Raw genomic sequence first — 23,307 nt, 5'->3', positions numbered from 1 at the left:
ATCAAAGTTTAGGTGAAGCTTTGAAGAACATGGCTCTTAAAAATGCATTTTGGCATAATATTATAATTGTCACTGCAATATTTGAGCCTCTTATCAAGGTATTACAATTTATAGACAGTGATGACAAGTCTGAAATGGGTTTCTTATACGAGGCTATGGACTTAGCAAAAGAGTCAACAAAAAAAAATGTGAACAAAAGTTATAAAAAATGGTGGAAGTTAATTGACTCCAGGTGGAATAAACAACTACATAGAGATATACACACTGCTGGTAAGCATTGATTTATTAATTAATTTATTTTTTAAATATTTTGAAATTTGAATGCTTATCAATTTTAAATTTTAAATTTCCACAAGATATTTTCTGAATCTCAGATTTCAATTCTCTACAAATGTCAATAATGATACTGAAGTCTTGTTGGGAGTTAGAAAAGTAATAACAGACTAGAACCTGATATTCATAAGCAAATCCTTTGTGAAAAAGAAATGAGATATTATTCAATTAAATAATTTATTATTATTTGTTTCAAGTTTCAATATATTCAATTTCTTATAAAATGAATTCAATTATATATTTCAGATGGAGAAATATAGATTGAGATCTAGCCAATTTAGTACTACTAAAGTTACTGTAGCTATATCTCATAATAATCCAGCTGAATGGTGGTCCATTTATGGATGGGAGGAGGCGCCAAATTTGACACCAATAGTAAAGATCTTAAGTCAAATTGTATTTTCATCACAGTGTGAAAGATATTGAACTACATTCTTCTTTATCTATACCAAAACACGTAATCAATTGGCAATAAAGAGATTAAAAAAATTAGTATTTTGCCATTATAATATAAGATTAAGGGAGAAATTTAAAAAGAAAAAAAGAAAATAATCAATTGATTGATTTAAATCATATTTTTGATGAAGACCCCCTAACTCCATTGATCAGAGAAGTGGAAGATAGATTATTAGATGATAGATATAACCCATGGTTAGATGAGGCATTGAGAGAGATCACGACTAGAGCAGAGACTGGTATAAGTCGTTCGGCAACAAGAGATAGTATAGCTACTAGTGTCAGCGATAATCCTAATGATCCTGATAATACACCTAGTGATGAGAACGTTCCTTCCACATTTGCTGAGGGAAGTCAAGAAGACATAGGATTAAAGACAAAGAAACTGAGGATGTACATACAAATCAACGACGTCGTTATCAAAATGTTATTTCCTATGACTATGGTTCATCGAGTATTCATTATTTCGAACCATCATATGATCCATATGCTGATTATTATCCTCCTCAGTATCTTCAGTATCCTCAGACAGAAGATCCATATATTGATTATTATTCACCTTAGAGACAACAAAATCTATTTGATATGAATGATCTGATGCAATCACTTTTTGGAGCACCAGTCCCTAAACACTATTATTTACAAACTTATAGTGATTATGATGAAGATGACTACAGGGATTTACGAGAGCTAACTTGGTATTCATCGAAGTTTTAACTTTTGAGTAAGTACTTTTTTAATTTTTAGGGCTCATATGTGAATAATTATTATTTTCTTATTTTTTTGTCATGTTTTCTAAATTTTTTAAAATTTTCCTTTATTTTTAAAAAATATTTAGAATTTTTTATAATTAAAAAAAATCCGATCCGATTCAGACAACCGATACGGCCGATCCGGCTAATACATATCATTTTTCCGGAAGTCCGATCCCGATTTTTCAAACCTTGAAATGATCCGACACAATGCTATACAACCTTTCTATAAAGTATTACCAAAGGATGAAGTTTGAGAATTTGCAGTAGAAGAACTGAAATGTACTTATTTGTCCATTCCATCTTGCATATTCTTTTTAGAACTATTATGAACCTAATGTACATCAAGCATGTAACTAGTGCACAACTACATACTGTTTTCTCCACTTATAGTAAGTACATCGGCAAGTAGCATAAAAGAGAAATTGAAGGAGAGGTTTTTCCTAAAAACCTACCTTTGCCCACTTTCTTCGTCATCACCTGGTTCCTCATCAAGTACTTCAAATCTGTATTTTTAAGAAGATGAATAAAACATGTTACAAATACTACTATATTTTTGTATATTCCTTATGAAATATGATAATTTCAAGCCCTGAAACACTATACTCAGTAATTATCTTGTTTATTAACAACTGAGATATTGGAAAATAGTAGAAAACAGGAAAATATCCATATATACATTTTCCATGAAAACATATGATAAATAGGCATGTATATGGTACTTTGCTATCCAGAAAGAAAAGAAATTCTAGTTTTTGATTATCTAAACCTTATCTTTATAAATAGGTAAAAAAAAAGGCCAAAGAAAATCATATGAAATTTGATGGAAATAACCAACTACAATCTCTTGTCTAGTATGTGGTTCCTGTACAACACAAGTAGTATACAATGTGATAGCAGGAATCACAAATACTGCTAACAGCTTAGAAGAAAAGAAGTTCATGCTCAGACGAGGAACATGTAAAACATGTGGTATTGTAAGGTGGCAATAAGGATCAGAAGTAGTAATACTAATGCCAAATTAGCAAATGGGAATGAGAAACCTAGTAGCAATCTAGATATGTGGTAACTGAGATATGAGCGAAGACAAAGTAGAAGCAAACAAGTTTGGAGCCATATGTTGTGTGACACTAGACTCCACAATCCAAATGTCACTCACAAGTAATGCCATAGAGGACAAACATGGTTGAGAAATATAACAGAGAAATAGTACGAGTAAATGCAACCGGTGAAGCAACAGTGACAGGAACAGTATGGATATTGTGTTGGAAACCCCAATGGCCGGTGGCACAGCCTAATGAGGATGACCCTTTATTTGTGGCTCTTCCAACTCTTAATTAGATGACAGCTCAGTTGACAAGACAGACGAGATAAACCAATACTAAGACAGGGACACACAGCAACAGTGAGAATTGTGTCTACCTCAATTGATAGGACAGATGATAGAAGAATATTAACTAGGCGAAACAGTTTGTAGACATGTTTTCTTTGCAACAAGTTCAATCATGACAAACTATAGATAGGAAGAGAGCTACAATATAAGTGTTACCTAGAGAAGCAAACTCTAGAGAAAAACGTGCATAAAATAATATGGCTAATGGTGATCCCAGAAAGCCTCCTAATCTGCTGGAAAAAAATATGCTAGAAAAATGCAGAGGAATAAGAGATTATAAGGCCTACACTCATGCCAATAGGGGTAGCATATGACTATAAAATTTCTATATAGATCAATCACATCGTTGGGTGGTTAGAGGCTTAGAGCACTAAATAAAAGGTGATATTCTTGAGCATTAGTGAATTCCGCAAAGCAGGATTGAAGATAGCCACCGATTGGTTGCAGTGGTAAAACGGACAAGATCAGGACAAAAATCCTTGTTAACGGATTCAATGAGATGCCTGCACAAAGACGATCACTAGTCCTCTAGGCAGCATATTCCTTGAAGACAAATCCCCTTTATCAGCATGTCAGAAGGCATATGAGAGGATTTATCAAGGTGACTAGAAAGATCACAACCATCAAATGCACTGTCATGGTAGCAGACCAATAGGATCAACCAATAGTTGTTACAAGCATGGAGTTGACCAAGAAAGGAAAATAGTCGAGGACTAGATCAGTTGCAGTTATATGGCAAAAGATGAACTTCCCCGAAGAAAGCTATGATAAAGAGAAGGACATTTGTGGTAGTGTGATGGCCAATTGCGGGCGACACAAAGCTTAGATGGAAAAAGGGGCATTTAGAAGTGTGACAGAGACTTGTGACCAGGATTGAGAGGGAAGGATGACTTATCAGGAAGATCACATGACGAGATGACTCATATGTAGGAGAGAGGAGCGCAAAAAGGTCAGTGAAAATACACAGTTGAGTTTGTCCAAGAACAGCAATCATGATCATTAAAAAATGACAACAATTCATGGTAGGGAGTACACACTACTCACACATAGCAGCAAACTGATAAGATTGAAGATGACGTCACATGAGGAATAGACTCTGATGGCTACGAAAGGAAATAAAAAAAGAACGACAGGAAGCCATAGTTTGGCTCTGATACCATGTTATGAGAGAATCTCTCTTCTCCTCATGAAATGTATACAAAATACATGCCGTGCAAGCACAACATAGAGAGTACATACATCAACAATTACAATAAAAATATTGACGGAAAATACATTTGCATTTAAGTGGATCAAGTTAAATTTACTTATGGAGCTAATCAACCTAGATTATAGCCAGCTATTTGTACCATTTTTCTGTCCATACTTCCTCAAAAAGTGAGGTTCAGCTTATTCACCTAGCAACAAAGCTATATCAAGCTGAGTACAAGCTACTCAGAATCAGGTTGTCTGTTTGAAGAGTTAAATTTCAAGTGCTTGGAGCACATTAGAGTTAATTGAAGAGTCAATCTTAAATAACGGCATAAATATATTTTCATTAGAAACAGCTTGTCCATTTTCACTTTAGTGCCTCATAAAGAGTCAACTGTAGGGTGTTTTAAGATGCATGCTTTTATAAATGTTGGGCTATGAAACAACCACAACAAATTAGAACATAAGAGAACTACGGAAGAAAGAAAAAAACAGCAGTTCAGAAAGTGAGAATATGAGGTAATAGATTGTAGTCAAATTGGTGGATAATGCTGAAGATGATATGAGCATTTCAATCAGTAAGAAAGGTGATAATCCTTCTTTGTCCAAATAGGCCCATATGCTGATAACATAAGGAGGCCACTGTAAGAGGTGCTTAATTTATGTAACACATGAAGAAAGTGAAGAGAGAGACCAAAATATAGCATGAAGTAATATGCATCAGAGCAACAAGAAAATCTAATGCTCAAGAATCATTTAATTACTCTATTAAGTCAAGATGGAATTGAATCACCTCCATGGTCATAATATACAGCATGAAGAGCCATTTGGCACATATCTATGTATCGATCTATAAGCAGGATAAAAAATAGGTTAAGTATGTAACAACATCTTGATAATGGAAGAAGAATTGTGGAGCTATTGGCTTTATGCATAGTGATATCAAGTAATTGTTCCATCGTCGTTTTAAAGATGAAAGGACATAATTTTATATATTAAAAAAAGCATTCTAAAAATAAATGAAGAAGAACATACTCTTTAGTATCCTTGTCAAAATGTATTACTTTCACAACAAACCATTCATCTTTTTCAGCATCATCAGGTGTTACTCTAGCAGCCACCTGAAAAGCAATATATATTGGTTAAAGTAACTCTAAAAATAAATCCTATGACATACGCAATAATCAAATAAAATTTGAGTAAATGCATTAAAGGTATAAAGAAATAATTTAGATGGGATATTTTCAAACATCATATTCTTTTCCTTGAGGAGAATTGGGGAAGACACCAGTTACAGTGGGATTCTCAGATCATTACTACGGCAAAACTGAAAAAGGTGGTACAGGTAGCAGCAGAACAGGAATATTGTTGCCCTCTAAAAGGTAGTTATGTTCATTAGGAAAAGAGGTTGTAATTGAAGTGCTTGTCTGTGCTCTTAAGAGCAGTCTAAGACCTAAAAATTTAACCTACTTTTCTTCACAGATTGCCCCCCAAAATTATTTTTCCATCATCCCTTTAAGTTGAAATTAGAGCTCTGCATGTCAGTCCCTTTGAGCTTTTTGACAAGCTTGTTAGATAACTATACCCACACTACTAGCTCAAGGAAACTTCTATATTCTGACATGATTCATAAAAAGTTCCTCCCGTATAAATGGTTAATAATATAAAGATCCTCATTCTAGAGGTTCAAACTCTTGATGCACTAAATTATGCAAACTTTAACATAATCATCAACTAAAGCTATCTCATTGAACTAACTATAAATTAGAGGAAAATTTTGATGCATTCATTTGATTATGACCTGTAACAACCTCTGGTTTATCAGCATTCGGATCCCGTGAGTTCCCAACCAACCTGCTCAAGCAAGGATTAACATTCCAGTAGCACAAAGCACGTCGATTTTGGCTCGACACAGTACATATAGCACATGCCATACCAAGCCAGTGTGCCGTTAGCACATTGAGTAGTCTTAACATGGAGAAAAACAATCTCTAAACTTTTTTACGGCCTAAAAATATATTTTGGGGGCTAAATTAAAGTCCTTCAACATATATATTAGTGTAATTGTGTGACATTTGCAATTAAATTCTAATCTAATGATTTTCTCCAGTTTTTCTTAGATCCTATTTGATAGGCAGATATCTTGAGAGAAACTGAAATTTTCCTTTGATTTCTAAAATTTGAGATATAATTTATATAAATAAAGCACCAAAATGCAAAGAAATATCAAAAGCAATAAAAAAAGACTACAAATTATGTATATTTGAAGAAAGATATGCTCAATTCTAGCGGCACACATCGATAAGTGGCCATGAAGGAGTATCTATATTGGTGCCAATAATTCACTGATATGATACATATCGACCCGCGCCAATCGGCACGGCAATTCATTTTCCCATGTTTGCCAAAGCAAGTTTAGATGCCATATGTTACAATATTCATTAAGCTTCATAATCTAGATATGTCATATGGGAAGTCTTAAGGATATCTCACTTTAAAATGTCGAGGTTACTAATCCGGGGTGGCATGCATTATTCAGATGTCCTCCTAATGTATCCTAATACCACATCAATTTGATGTCCATTAAGTGCTTCCCATGATAGAACAAGAAACATAATTAGCTAGGAAGACCTGGAAGGCAGAAAGTAAAAGAACAAGTTCAAAGCTGCTTTCACCATACTGGAGGAAAAACAAACATAAAATAGAATAGCCTTGACAACAGTTTCCACTTTCCACATGCGAAATGAAAACATTTCGCTCCTAGCCTATCCAAGAAATCATTTGATCTTCATAGGCCCAAATTTTAGGACAACTTTGGAGAACAATATGAAAGCCTTCAGTACTATACTGCATTCAGAAAAGGTGGTTCATGCCTAGATTCACAAAAGTCATAATACAAGGTCCATTCCCAAATCACTGAATCTTGGTTCCTGTAGGATCACCACTGGTTAAGGTTACTGGTTAATGAATGCAATTCAATAGACCCCTTCTATCATGTTTGTAGACTATCAAATATCATTGAAAAAAAGGAAAAGAGAAGAGGCTTAAAACACAAAAGCACAATATAATGCTAAATTGGAATTGGTAAACAACTATATTCCAGACCAGTGTGTATTGCATCAGAACGACCAGCATAGATTAATTTACAAGAAAAGATTTGCATATCAGCATCTAAACTATAGGCTAACTGAGAAAAAAATCTCTTCTTCCAATTTGCAAGAACACCTACCTATAATAATTTATCGCCATCAATTTAGAAGGAATATTCCTATGTTATAGTTAATATGCCGAACTCTAGCTAATGGTTGGAGAGTTACAGGCAGCTATCACAAACTAATAAGCAGCTGCTTTCAAGTAGCTCTAGTTAAGAGCCACTCCAACTGCATCATATATCGCAATGGGTCCCAATACCTTAAGAAGTACTGTTTTTAGTCAAAAGATGAACTTTTCTTCTTACTAACGGTAGAAAAATAACGAGTGGCTTTTTGCAAAATATTTGAAAAGAAGAGTCAATTTATGAATATGTAGAAGACATGAGGGCTTTTTCTGATAGTCCAATAATATAGGATCACATGTAAAAGTCCTATGTAGGAGTTACAGGCCTATCTAGTACATTGTATCATAGGTGACATTAGTGCCTCTGAAGAAGTATCAGTATCTTTAGAAATTGGAAACATAAAGAAAGGAAAAGGTAGATGGACAAACAGTAGCATGTTAGATCTTTGGAAATGGAAATAAATTTAGAGACAATAGCCATCCCCCCTGTGGCCGATTGCTCCATGAAAAGGATGAAATCGTTCCATTCTCTTGCCTGTTTAGTCCAGTAAGGATTTACCTTAATGGCCCTCACGCCAAGAAATGGAGTCAATATACTCGATTCATTGTTTCTACCCCTCTCTGAGGCAGCCAGCTCAGGACCTGAACTCAGATTGAAGTCACTGTAGTTCAGACAACTGGGTGAGTTAAGGCAGGTTAGGAGTGGACTGGACTTAACTAAGGGATGCGCTAGGGAGAAGATAAGCTGTTTCAAGCTCCTAAATAAAAGGGAACGAGAGACCAACTCATAGAACTGTCACAGACACTCACAGCACTAATATTTATCAGAAAAATATCCTTCTAAGCTAAGTAAAACTAAAAATAGAAGTATCTTCAGTTTCTCCTGTATCCAAAGAGCTCGTGAGAATTAATGAATGTTATAGTTCCCATCAGAAAAGTACTGAAAAAGAATCTAGGTGTAGCCAAGTAAATTCATATTTCATTTTATATCAGAAAAATGGACACTGGAATGAAGTACCAAGATAAATATCTGAGAAGCACCATACCTTATCCTTTGGATATAGATGCATTTAGTGCACTAAACTTCTAAAGTGTGCCAAAGTATGCAAAAACATAGATACTTTCACTTCCCTATCAGGAAAATTGATACTTTGAATGAAGTATAAAAACAACTATTTGATAAGTATAATGTACCATATGAGATTTGCCTCTGATATTTCTATATCTAGTGTCCTACAGTGTTTAGTCCTTCATACCGCATAAAAGATAGATCAGGGTAACTTATTTTTCTATTAGTATGAAATATATTACAAAATTATGTAAGAACAATCATTGAAAAGCCCAAACCATAACCTCTATTCTAAGTTATCCGTCCTAATTCAGTTTTAGTGAAACCTCCTTCTGTGTAAGGTACAAAGGCCCTCACTTTCCCATGTCTCTGATTGGAAGTTTTGAACTGCCTTTCGATGGGTTCAATATTTGTATATAGACCTTTCTCTCTCTCTTCTTCTCAGGTTGATGGATCCTAAAGAGATTCGATTCAGAACTATTATTTATACAGGACCATCATATATAAAATTTTGATGACAAATTGGCCAAAAGACCAAAATATTCTGACATGCCAAAACCAATATATATAGCAGGAGCGGCGACTAACTAAAATGACCACGAATAGACATTGTTTCATAGACATTAATGTTTACAAGTTTACGACTAATCATAGATATTATGAAACTGAGGTTAAGTTATGTAGTATCTTCATAAAAATAAAAAATAAAAAATCTTTCTACTTTCTTTTAAAGTTCATTAATTCAATGACCTGCTCTCCCTTCAGACTAGCTGCATGGTCAAGTTGGCTTCTCATTGATGCAGTAGATGGAAAACGTGCAAGGTCTGAATCTGATTTCATCCGCTTCTTCTTTGGCTCAATAACTTCTGCAACAAATCACCATATATGCTAATAAGTATGAATACAAGGAAAAAAGAGTTCCACAATTCTGACTAGTTAGACTGTCAATATGCATGTGAAGTTTGTCTGAAGGATTCACAGCTATACTCATAATATCATTTTTCATTCATCCAGACCTAACTATTTTGCCTGAAATATTTTACTAGATCAATAACTACAAAAGCTTATTAAATATAGACCAGAAGTGAAATCAGAGAAAAACTGAATGCTACCGTCTTAGTTGTCAATAGTCAGATTACTCATCAAATGTTAACAGATAGTCTATTTGTCAATTTTGTTGATGATCTTAGAATTCCAGGCCTGGCCATCTAGGAAATCAAAATCAGAGCTATTCATCTGGAATTTTTATGTTACACGTTCATATACTAAAATAGAAATTCTGGAGTTATTCACCAAATGAATTGATATAGTCTAAATAAATTTCCAAATAAGACGATGCTGGATCTGCTAACATATAAATGCTTTAAGCTTCCTGAGACCATTTTCATCAGCAGATACTACCATATTCAATGGTATAACCTACAAATATATCCTCAATAAGTGCTGCACAGTAAATGGCTCTTTTGGTAAAAATAGAAGATAGAAGAAAGAATCTGTGGATATCTTCTTATTCAAGGCTATAATGAAATAAGCATTTTTGTCTGCATGTCACATCGAGTGCAACTGCCACATAAGACCACCACTCTGCATAGATCAGATTTGCTATTTTTCTCATATCAATCTACTTTTAAAGCTCTCATTGAAAGCAGAAATTCCTACACTATTGATAGCAGAAATTCCTACATTATTGATAGCAGAAACTCCTATGCAATTTGATATTATGATCAACTATAGATGTTTCTCTTCCACAGGTAAAGATAGATAATACTGCCAAGCTTCAGCATAAGACCTCCAAGAAGTAACATTGTTAAGAATATGCTGGAACTGGGATCACAGAAATTCATCCCAGAATTAATCCATGTATATATTACTTTCTTTCCGTTTTGCACAGAACTGCAAAATTACTTTGTTCTTAGAAGCAACATATGATGTTTATCGCAAAGCACTGCAAATTCCCAATTTCAGTAAGAAAGATCTGATATAAACATTTGGTTGACAGCAGACACAAAGGAAATGTTCCAAATCAAAAGTTCTTTCGTCAAAATTCTTAAATGTCAGAACATCAAATGTTGCCCTTAATATGAAGATTGACGAAAAGGGTTTCTCAAACCTAAAAAAGAGCTTAATGATCCTGGTTAAGATAAAAGTTCATGATATAAATCAACATGTGCATCATGTTAAAATGGTAAAAGCTATAAGAGGGCATTATATCTAGTATTTTATGGTTCTTATTTCTGGAAGTACTACTATTATATAATTACATGACATATAAAACCATAGAGATGCAAAGTTATAGATCCACAAATGAATTGATTGCAAATTCGTCAAACAGGTATGGAAAATTGAGACCATTGATGTTTAAAATATTCTAAAGTTTAATTTCACAGACACAAACAACATGAAACTCAACTAATGACCATAACATTGTCTCATTTTATTCTTTAGAAATTATAACTGCATGAGCGCATGTATAAGGTTAAATTTCAAGAAATTTAATAGTGTAGTCAAAAATTATAAATCATATATGATGAATAACATTATTATTCCTAGCAAAAGAATATAACACAATCAAAATTTGGAATGAAAGAAGATGCATTATCCTTCCAACATTTCATGCTCACCTATCTTTTTCCTATGTGGAACAGAATGTCCAGGTTGTAGTAGAGCGTCCAACATAGCTACCAATGCAGTTGAAGCACTAAAGGAGAGAAGAAATTTACACAAATATCAAATTAACAGTATACAGGAAGATTATGGATCATCATAAACCTTGGGAATATGCAGAGGCAACACCGAAACCAGTGGATACCCAATCTTTAAAGCAAAACCATCAAGAATCATGAGAAGAAACTTGAAATTATCATCAAATCAATATGGAAACTACAGACATGGATAAGAAAATAGATTTATTAAGTATCTTTGCTAAACTTGAACAATCCTCAAGAATAAATTTCCATTTATTTCACTGGGACAGACAATGTGCAGTCATGAATAAAAGACTGACATATTTCACATTTAGTATCAGATCTAGTCCACTAAAAAACAAAAGAAGAATCAAGATTGACTTTCATTATGCTAGTAATAAGGATGGCACAAGCAACTATTTCAAGCAAAGATTGGTTGTGCCGACCTATGCAATCAGGTCGGCATGTTATGGCACAAACTATGCAACCCCAAATTCACAACAATTTGGGGGTGCCCATGATACCCTCGCCCAATATGGGGTTTTTTAAGACAAGGGCAGCTTATAAACTTAGGATCAAGGTTCGAAAAATTGGTATGGATCAAGATCGGCCTTCCAAGAAAAACGATACGTATCGACCGTATCGGTCGCTTTAATCCAACCAGACTTTTTAATTACGTAAAATTCTAAATATTATTTAAAAATACAGAAAAACTTCTAAATATTATTGAAAAATATAGGAAAACTTCTAAAAATTTAGAAAAAAGTTTACCAAAAATAAGAAAATAAAGAAAGAAAAACTATGGTGCAATAAAAATTGAAAAGAATAAGAGATTAGAAAAAGAGTGAGTGAAAAAAAATCAAACAAAAAAAAGAAAAACCATGGTGCAATGAAGAAAAAGAAGAAAAGAAAAGCAAAAAGAAAAAAGTGGAAGAAATTAGAAAAGTTGAGAGAGAAATAAAGAAATAAATTGAAACATTATGTACCGTCAAAGCTCGCAGGAGTTCGCCAAAGTTTATTGGAATTCGCTGGAGCTAGATCTCTCCATACGAAAAACAATAATTATATGGCAAGGAGAGAGAAAAAGGAATGAAAGAGTGAAAGAATGAAAGAGAATAAGAGAGAGTGAGAAGAAAGAATGAGAGAGAGAGAGAGAGAGAAAAAGCGCGAGAGAAAATTCGGATCAGGCCTGGATCGGTGGCGAACCATGCTTAGGATCACTTCCAAAATCATAAGACACTCGAATCAAGTGTGGAAAATCGAAGAAAACAATAAATCCTGTATCCCCTAATTCTTACTAGAAATATGAAATGAAAGAGACTGGTTTAATAAGTACACTTATTGATTACTAAAGTATATATCTTGTAGATTTACCCTTTAATGGGTCATCCATATAAGGTTGAAGTTAGGGACAATTTGGTGGGAAACCAATTTTTCAAAGTCCCCTAATTGTGTTTCAAAACTTGAATTCTGAACAGATAGACTTAGAAAATAAAATCAGTGATTAGTAATTGGTAGGTCCTGTAGATCAATCCCTTAATAATTGTAATAATATAATTCCCCAAGTCAATTATCTAGGAAAATTACAAGAAGAAATGACATGCACAAATAAACAACTTTGGAGTTAGAGATTCTACAAGTTTATCCTTTAATGGTTCAACCACAATATAAAATCCATTAAGATGATGTAGAATATGGAATAGCTATTGTAAGCCGTTACGGATTTTGGAGATACCAATGTTGCATAAGTTCTATCAAGTAACTCGGATAGATATACCTCTTATATAATAAGTAATAGAGTTGAGACAATCACTTTCACCACTTTAGCATGTTGTAATAACAAAAAATATATATAGAGGGGAGGGTCACATGCATTGCATGTGCCCTTCTCCTTCCTTTCCTCTTTTCTTTTCTTAACCACCCTAGATCCACCATCATGATGATCCCGCCAAGATTATCGCATGTCGTTGGCCCAACCCTAAATATTCTTTTCTGTAAAACCCTAACAATACTCCTCTTCTCCTCATATTGTCACTTCTCTCTTTCTTCTCCTACTACTTCTTCCTCCCTTACTAAGATTGGATTCGAACTGTCGAAGCAAGATAAGACCACCCAACGCCTCGCCAGTGAGTACTCTTCCACCTCCCATAATTAATTTTAGTTTAATTGAGTATCTAGGTGTATAGCCTCATCTTTTTGTATTTTTGGTTTTGTCAGCAAATTTTTTTGCCGGCTGACAACTTTGGGTCGTTGTCGAACAGTCTGAACAGCTCCATCTCGTTATTCTTATTGTGTGGGTACTCTCGATCTACATCCAAAACTCTTCATGGTGGCTACACCATGTAGCCACCCTTCGTCAATTTCAGCCATGTTTCCGATCTTTGTCATTGCCATTACCTATCGCTTCAACCAATCACGACCTCCTCCATTTGTAGAAGCCATTGATGTTTATAACTCTTGCTCATGTAGCACTTTTGGCCGAGTTGGCAACTTCATGGTCGCCGACCTTGGAGTTTATCTTCCTCATCATTCCATGGCCGACGAACCATTGTAGCCATCATTCTCATATCTTCTCCCTCCATCTCTTAGATAATTTTCTTGGCTGGAACCACCTCCCTTAACTGACATACCTTCTTCTCTATTCTTTTCTTTCTTTATTTCTTTTCTTCTTTCTCCCACAGCAAACCTTTCCTTTTCGATTTGGGAATGGAAGGGTGTGGTCCTCTTTTAGCCCAATAACCCGTGTTGGTTTTGGTTCTTTTATAACCCATTCGTATGTGTAGCCCACTACCTGGCCCAACCTTTTGGACTTAATTTTGCCCAAACTCATTTAGTTTTTAATTTTAGAAATTTTGGTTAATTGTTAAATTACAATTAAGGTTCCAAGTATTGAAATTGATATTGAGATCGGTCATCCAAAAAAACGATACGTATCGGCCGTATCGGCGATATCAACAATAACAACCATCTGTATCAGTTTGTATTTTAAAATAATTTTAAAATTTCTAAAATTTTAAAAAAATAATAATATATAAATATAAACTATTCATATATAAAATCTAAAAACTAAAAAATAAATACTATTTTCTCAATCTCAATCTCTCTCTTTCTACCAATCACTCTCTCTCCCTTTCATACAAATAAAAAAATTCTTACTTTCTCCCTCACTCTCTTATCAAACACTCTCTCCCACTCTCTCTCTTGTTAATTTTTTCTCCCGTTAACTCTCTTATTAATTTTTACTCCCACTAACTCTCTTATTAATTTTTACTCCCACTAACTCTCTTATTAATTTTTACTCCCACTAACTCTCTCTTGTTATTTTTTTCCTCATCTCTCTCTCGGGATCTCTCCCTCTTCGATTCTTCTCCGACAAGCTCCAACAAGATATTTTCTCTTTTTTCTCACTCCCTCCAATAAGCTCTCTCTTTTTTTCTTATTCTCCTCCATCCCTCTCTCTCTCTCTCTCTCTCAATTTTGATTGGTTTCAGTCAATCCCGACCCGAAATGAATCGGGTATCGGCCGAATCGTCCGATACCAAGCCGAAACCAATCTTGATTAGGATTGCTATGGATAAAGATGAAGATTTTTACTAGTACCTAGATTATTGAATTGAGTTGTTCCATGTGGTTTTCAGGTGAGTGGATTCACTCACATTTTAATTCATCTCATATCTCGTGAAAATATGTATATGTTGTCATATGATCATATTATTCTTCATGCTATATTATTCTCATACCATTTTGTCATTCATGCAATATTATACTTCATGCAATGTTATTCTTCGTGCATCTTGCAAAACATTAATTATGAGTATGTTGGACTTTGAAAACAATCTCAAACTAGATCGAAAATCTTCCTATTGCTTCTCAATTCTACATTGAAGTCTAGAGGACAGATATATTCCTGATTATATGGTAATCCATTTTGGTGACTCTAACAGAGTCAGGGACCAATCTCAGGCTAGAACAAAAATCTCTCTAATTTAATTCTAATATCTCTCAATATTTATCACATAATGATTCCTTATAACCTTAATCAGATCAACTACAAAGAAAAAATTCGAGCGTCATCTAGAGGGTAACTTTAGTTGATGTAGATCCACGGGCATAGACCCAAAATGAGGTATGTACCAATTATTTGAAATTAAGAAGCTTCACATAATAAGACTTGAGCATATCATTAGTTTATTACTCATATTATTATTACTCATGCTTTATGATTCTTGTTATGAACATGCTTAATATTATCTATTTATTATCAATTGTTGAGCTTTGGTTTTCCTAAACCATGTTTTACAAAATCTAGTTTTGTTGGCTTTTGCATAGATTCACCAACTTAGCTAAAGTTGTTAGCTCATAAAACTCTCTTACCCATAGTTCCCAGTTTCGGCCAATCCCAAGTGGGATCAATCGAAACGGATCCGGATCAGCTATAGCCGATCCCGATTTGGGTCTGCAGGCCAACTACAACAGCTGCAATCAGCGGCTGCAGCAGGCTGCTGACAGTAGCCGCCAGCAACTGCAGAGAGAGAAGGAGAGAGAGGAAAAGAGGAAAAGAGAGTCAGGGAGAGAGAGTGTGTGTGAGCGAAAGGGAGAGGGAAAATAAAAAGAAAGAGAGAGTGGGGGAGAGAGTGGGTTAGCTCAGACTAACAGTTAGAGGGATAAAAAAGAAGAGAGGAAGGAAGAGAGATTTTTTACTTTTTAGGCTTTATATTTAAGTAATTATTATTTCTAATTTTCTTATAATTTTTTTCTAAATTTTAGAAAATTCTCAATATTTTTAAAAATATTTAGAATTTTATTTAATTAAAATAGTTTGATCCGATACAAACGGTTGATACGGCCGATATGGACAATACAGCCGATACGTATCGTTTTTCCGGACGACCGATCCCGATCCCAATCCCGATACCGATTTTTGGTACCTTGCTCTTACCATTTCAAATGTTGCTCAACGTGGCATAACGGGACTCATTTACCCCTACTTAGGATTCAATTTTCCCCTTTAGTCTCATTATTTGTTTTAAAGACATTGATTGTCTAACTTGAACCTCTTTATTTCCTTGTGAGTTTTTATTTATTGAGTTGGAGTTATTTACATTCAATTCTTTTATATTGTGGACTTTGGAAAAGTAGTGTTAAGGTTTCATGTATCTCAAGTTCTATTAGGATACATGATCGGCAGAATTCCAATTTCGGGTCGTGACACATGTTATGAAAGAAGAAGACTTACAAGAGCGATGGGCACAAAAAAGGAACCAATATACAACAATCTAAAAGCATGTAAATTTGCAAATGTGCGAGCATCCTCAAGTAGACTGATTTTATTTCTTTCCATTTTCTAGAACAAAACAAAACTTACAAAATCACAAAGGCAGTTAAGCTGCCAAAGCATAGTTCTACCACAGCATTGATATTCACATCAGAAAACTTACTGAGATATTTTTCATCATTCTGGAGACATACCTCACTTCACTTTCTGAAAGTTCTTTTGCATTTACATATAATCCTCGGAGCTTGTGTAAAGTGCTCTCTGCTGACTTCTCAATAACATCTGGAGCTATATTCGTAAGCAGAAAATTTGTATAACACGACAGAGGTAAAAATGTAAAATAAATATCAATGGTATAATGAATATAACAGATCTACAGAAAAGAAACATACTGTTTGCAAATGAAATGATGGCACATCTGAAAACGGAACTAACAGAATTTGCCACATTAGTTAATCTTTTCCTACTGCTTAAATAGCTCTCATCAAATATCTTATTTGATCTCACTATAATTTCTTGTCCTCTTAGCACACATTTTCTTGAAAAAATCCAGTATATTTCAGTCAAAATTGTCACAGAATAATTATCTGTAACAAATTCATTCTACTATTATTATGCAGGGTTGGACATAACCAAGGGGTTTTTGCAATTTAATTGCCTTTGATTTTTCTATTTAGCATATAAAACTGAGTGTATATATTTTATATAGTCGATGCATATTTTGTTAAAGTTCATTACTGCAAATTGAAAATCAATGCAATTAAAATGCAAAAGCCGCCAATAACCGGTATAAGTCTTTGTAAATGCTTTGCTGAGAAGCCAAAGCGCATTTGACAAATAAAATGTCAGGTTGAGTTCAGGTTTGGCATCTCCAGCCACAAATCCATATAGTGGTGAGAGAGAGAAATTATCCTTAATAGATTGAAGATGTCTAACTCCCCTGCTATTCCAACAGGTAATCTGTAATTAGAAGTTACTATATGATCCAAGGGAGTGAAGTCCCATATACCACAAATCAGGTTTTAACTAATCAATTTGACTGAAATTTCCAAATTCCTCTACAAAACAAAGAAGATAGTAAATACTGATGCAATACACAACTTTTTTGTCAAAGAAAGAATCTTAATTTAATGACAAATTCCATGTGGCACACTCCTGAAAGCCCATCAGGTGCAAAAAAAAAACATCTTAATTTAATACACACTCATCAAAGCATCTTAATTCAAGAAGTGACTGAATTCATCCTTGCTCAAAAACAAAAAAAAAAACTTTCTGGCATCAGCAGTTCACCTATGGTTTTTAACTGATATTATATTTTTTCCTGAGAACTTGTCATTCTACAATGCAACATTGAAGAGTGTCATTAGTGGCACAACTTACAATTTCAATTTCTTAAATGTAAACAACTACCAAGAAGATCTCCAAAACATAAGACATGCAAACCATCTTAAAACCAGATTAGTAAGCACACTCTTAGGTGAATACCATATATCTAATTCTCTAACTGTAGAAATAAGAAAATCATATCTTAAAGATGACTCATAGTTATTTCATTTAAGTTGCTAAAATCACAATAAGAGAACCTGAGACTTGAAGCTACTGTAACTAGGTTCATGTTTTGATTCAAGTGGGTCAAGTTCCACCCTCTACGACAAATGCTTTCCAATGTCTACTAGGTTCCCACTGATATGGTGATATTAGGTATCGCAGAACTCGCATTCTGTTGCAAACCCCATCACATGGAAAGCAAAAAATTTGTCTTATAAGCACCTAGTCAACATGCCCCAGGTAAAGATAGTGTATGTAATCCTCTAAAATAGTACTTGATATGTCTTATGAGCAGCCTAGATGGAACTGCCAAAATACGACGAACATTTGAGCTGATTTAAGCTGCTAAAGTAACATCATATTCCTAGGGACAACCTAAATCTAGAAGTTACAAAACTAGGTCCATGTTTTTATTCAGGTGGGTCAAATTCCATCCTCATTCAAGATCTCATCTAAAATCTATTTTTCTACCATTAGAAGCTCAAATTAGCAGTCTTAAACAGATAGGAATTCTCCTTGAAAGTTGAAACCTCACATTCTGGCTGCCACTTTCAATGAAATATAAAATTATAATTGGTTTCATAAATTGCATGCCTACTTAATGACAACTGCCCATAGGCGAACTCTCAAAACCCGTCATGTGCAATAGAAAATTGATGTCTTAAAAACAGCCTAATTCACACGCTCTAACATGAAGACTGCAATATGCCAACATCTATTTGTAGATAATCCGACAACTCCTATCTTCATACTAGCCATCCTAAAGTGCTTGCTTAATTAATGACGATTTTTAAAACAGCCTAGTCCACACGCTCTAACATGAAGACTGCAGTATCCCATCATCTACTTGTAGATAATCCCACAATTCCTATCTTCGTACTTGCCATCTTAAAGTGCTTGCTTAATTAATGACGATCTTAAAGACAGCCCATTCCACATGCTCTAACACGAAGACTGTAATATACCATCATTTATTTGTAGATAATCTGACAACTCCTATCTTCGTACCTGCACCTTAAAGTGCTTGCTTAATTAATAACGATACACCCAGAGGCGAACTTTCAAAACCCATCAATGCAATGGAAAATAAATGTCTTCACAAACAACCTAATCTAGACGCTCTAACATGAAGACTACAATAAGCCATGGTCTTTTTTGATCATCCAAGAACTCCTAACTTTGCACATACCATCCTTGTCAACAAATCGATGTAAAAATCATAACTTTCCAACAAACTGCTCAGCCGCACAACCAAAGTGCTGTTAGTTAATCAACTAGTCACTTGTCAGACTTTAATCACATGGCAACAACCAAAACCTGGCAGAGAAGCAAGTATCCCTACAATAACTAATCATCTAATAAAAAACTCTACTTGGTTGTAAAAGCAAGCACATTTGTTAAAAGCCAATGGGTGTGGACTCCTAGGAGCCCCTTTCAGAGAATTGCCTAATACCGGCTTTAGTCGATTAATCACAAAACAACAAATAACAACCTGCAGCGAATCACTAAATACGAGCAGAGCTACATGTTTAAAAACAACGATGCTTAAATTAGGATCAAAGCAGCAAAGAATTCGAATCTTTTTTCCATATGAAACGGAGAACTCACAGGACTGGATCTTCTTGTGTAGCTTGTTGATGTCCTGGATGACCTCCTCCTGCTCCTTCCGGAGTTGGTCCAACTCCTTCGACTTCTCCAGCAACTGGCTGATCTCGCTCGCCGCCATCTCTCCTCTTCTTCCTTATCTCTCTTCTCGGACTTCGGTATAATTTGGCTAAACGTGAGGGGGTGACGGGGCCGGGGGAGGGGGGATTGAGGGATCGAGAGACGACGACGGACGAGGCCTGCGGTGCTTTGAGAAGCGTGCCAATATCCTATTTGGAATTCTTTACAAAGTAGAAAGGGTAAAGTTTATACTTTAGCCTTGAGGGGGCTTATGGTGGGGATTTTGCAATTTAGTTAGATTCAGTTTTTTTATTTAGCATATAAAACTGAGTTTCTGACCAAATAGCCTTATTTTAATTTATTTTTACTAAAATAAACTACTCCTCAACTTATTAAGAGTAAAACTGAGTTTCGGACCAAATAGCCTTATTTTAATTTATTTTTACTAAAATAAACTACTCCTCAACTTATTAAGAGTCTAATTTAATATAGTCCTAATAAAAATTTTAAACTAATTAATATTTTATCTCTAAATAAAACGTTAATTAGTTTCGTGTTTTTGTCCGATCTTAAAATACTGAATTGACTAGCGTTTTATATATATAAATCTCTTTAACTTAATTTTTCAACGGTTAAGAAAAAAATTTGTTTGGCAATAAAAACATTGAACTGATTAGCATTTTTAAAAACACTAATTAATTTAGTATTTTTATTAGGGCTATAGTGAATTAGATCCTATTTGATATAAGTTGACCCCATTTGATATACATTTAAAAGTTTAATACATATTCTATTTCGGTAAAAAAGTAAAAAGGAGGTTAGTTTGCTTAAAAACTCAATAAAACTAGGTACATGAGTTTTCTGTAATAATTGATGCATATTTTATTATAAGTATATACAATTTATATATACAATGTATACTAAGTCAATTATTAAGAAAATGAGTAAATAATAATTGCCATGTTAGTTAATTATATAACATACTCGGAGGCCTAATAATGAAATAATCTATACTCGCTAAAGAGAGGCAAACCTCGCAAGATGTAAATAACCATCATAGTAACACAATTTTAGAAGAGTACCCATTGGTAGCAAGAAGTTACGAATTTGAGCATATGTAAGAGCAAATTTTTTCATGAAGGAAATTAAAATGTATTACAGCTATAGTAATTACACCTATAGTAATTATTGTAGACCGTTATATCTCATGATTTAACCCATTTGTGGCATGTTTCTTAGAATTGTTGGCTCATATCTCTAACTTATATATATGGAAGAGAGCTCTATGTCTAGTTTATTATTAGCATTGTCAAAATAATCTAAGTCAACTCAAGCTCAGCTCGAGTTCAACTCGCTAAGGCATAATCAAACTCGGTTCAAAAGTGAGCCAAGCTTGAAATTAGTTTTCTGCATAGCTTGATCATGAGCCAGATCCATCAAACTCGGCTCAATAAGACTAAAAATAATAATATAATATATAATATTATAAATATATAATAAATATAGTATTGAGAATATTTAGATTAAGATCTAAAGGCTCATAGTACTATATTAGTTCTTACAAGTTCACTATTGAATTGGGCCTTATTTCTAAATCAAACTTTTAAGTTTAATCATGCATGATTTAGGTTTGAATTGATTTAGGCTTGAAATTATTTATGTAATGAATTGTGCATCTAGGAAAGCAAACCACCCAGTCGTAGAAGAATATTCTAAGTTTGAAAATTATAAAACTAGAGGGGATCGTTCCGTATCTTCATAATCTACATATTTTATACTCACGCTCTTGGCAGATTTTGATTGCTTCTTGGGCTAAAATAAACAATATTGCGATGGAGGTGGAGATGGCGGGTGATGGTGTTGATGATGATGAAGGTCGTGGTAATGGTGATGGATTTGGTTGTCATAAAGTGCAGAAGGGATAAGGATAAGGATAAGGAAAAAGAAGTTGGTCGAGATCCCAAGGAGGGAGGAGGACCCGACAATCGAAGGGAATTAGAGATAATTGTGTAACACCCCCGCCAGGCACGGGCACATGTACGTCCACACGGCGCACGCGGCACACACAACAGGTCAGGCAGGGCTCGCCATACACAGATACACCTTATGCTCACATAATTCAACACCAAATAAATCATACTATTAACCAAATAAACTTGGTAATATATCCATATCTAAATTCATAACAATCATATTAGATAGCTATATAAACTAGCAGATTATAATCTAGCAAGACCCACACAGGCCACAACAAACCATCAAAATACAACTTATAACAACTGACATACGAGTACAATATAATCTGACATGTATTATACAAATAATCGTCTAATACAATAGAGTACAAATATTTAATAATGATACAACTCAATTTCTATATAAATTATCATCTATACCGTCTTACATCTATAGCTTACCCTATCATTGCTCTAAATATCTTTTCAGGATTTCTCAAATCGATATCATATACCACATATCTGAGAAAGTTAGAAAAAAAATAAAGAGAGTTATGAGCAAAAGGCTCAGTAAATAAACTTTACTCTGAATCAGTGATGTCAAACAAAGAGTAAATAATGTATTAAATAATATGAATCGCATAGGAGCATTATGTTATAAATGAGTGTATGAATGTATCCTCAATAATATATAAATAAAATGTAGATATTATGTCATAACTTATTAAAGTATATAATTCTTGATAATTTATAAACAAATCTCCATATCATACCATCATCATAACTCTCTCTCTCTCAAATATGACACATATAATGCATGCCGACCATGACTATGTTATGATATCAAATGCAACCACATATGATGTATATTGTCTACTAAAAAATTAGGTATATCAAATGATAATGAAATAATATGCATTTCTCAACATCATGATTATCACTGACATCTCGGTATAATATCATCATACTAGACCACTATGCATAGTCAATATTCAATTCCAGCCTGAAGGCTTAAAGCATACCCTGCCAACTATTAAGGATATCTCAATCAAATAATTATACCCAGCCAGCCGTTAAGGGTATCATCATCATCAAGAGCTAAGTATCCAACTAGTTGATAGAAACTACATAATCTGTCATCTTAGTATTATTATGTTTTAATAAATATTAAAATGGTTAGAAAACTCTCATCGAGATCTTTAAAATAATATAAATATCCAATAGTTTCAGAAGTAATTTTAAATTACTAATTTTTAAAATAAAATTATCGAAATTACATTATATGAAATAAACATCGAAATAAGTAATACACATTATTAACTAAAAATATCAAAATTACATTACACAAAATAAGCAGTAATTAATATTTAATGGTCTGGTAAGTTATCTCCAAAGCTACCGGTTTAATGTATTTTAATGTTTAGTATTTACATTGGAAAATAAATCTATTATTTACTTATATACCCTTTAAAATTGGTATTTATATGTCTATCATTTGAAATTTATGTTATTTGTATAGATACTGATACGATATTGGCTCCACTCGTGACATTGGGTTTATTGGGATAAGCCTATTTATTTAATTGATTTTTCTTTGAAGAAAGAAAAGAATTTTTGTCGGCGGGAGTTCGAATGCAAGTACCGCATTCGAACAGGCTATGTGAACGCCTGCACACGTTCATAAAAACAGAGAACGCGTATTGTGCATTC

At 34.0% G+C, this 23,307-nt stretch overlaps 1 protein-coding gene across 2 annotated transcripts in view; it reads right to left on the bottom strand.

Moving 5' to 3' along the window:
* Positions 1-19,839, bottom strand: part of LOC140771733 (SAGA-associated factor 29 homolog A-like) — a 28,418-nt gene extending 8,579 nt beyond the window's left edge. The window contains exons 1-6 of one of the 2 annotated variants that reach the window (XM_073113379.1): positions 19,586-19,839; positions 16,624-16,711; positions 11,092-11,168; positions 9,221-9,336; positions 5,161-5,246; positions 1,997-2,047 (exon numbers count right to left, since the gene is read on the bottom strand). In XM_073113379.1, coding sequence (XP_072969480.1) covers positions 1,997-2,047; positions 5,161-5,246; positions 9,221-9,336; positions 11,092-11,168; positions 16,624-16,711; positions 19,586-19,703 — 536 coding nt within the window. In that variant the 5' untranslated portion in view covers positions 19,704-19,839. Of the gene's footprint in view, positions 1-1,996; positions 2,048-5,160; positions 5,247-9,220; positions 9,337-11,091; positions 11,169-16,623; positions 16,718-19,585 lie in introns of both variants that reach the window. The other variant, XM_073113377.1, reaches the window with a different exon arrangement.
* Positions 19,840-23,307: the final 3,468 nt, after the last annotated feature.

This window comes from Typha angustifolia, chromosome 12 (genome assembly GCF_048772165.1).
Source record: "Typha angustifolia cultivar Huaian chromosome 12, ASM4877216v1, whole genome shotgun sequence".
In the NCBI taxonomy this organism is placed as follows: Eukaryota; Viridiplantae; Streptophyta; class Magnoliopsida; order Poales; family Typhaceae; genus Typha; species Typha angustifolia.
Note: the sequence above shows the minus strand (reverse complement) of the source record. Positions and strands in the feature narration are given on the sequence as shown.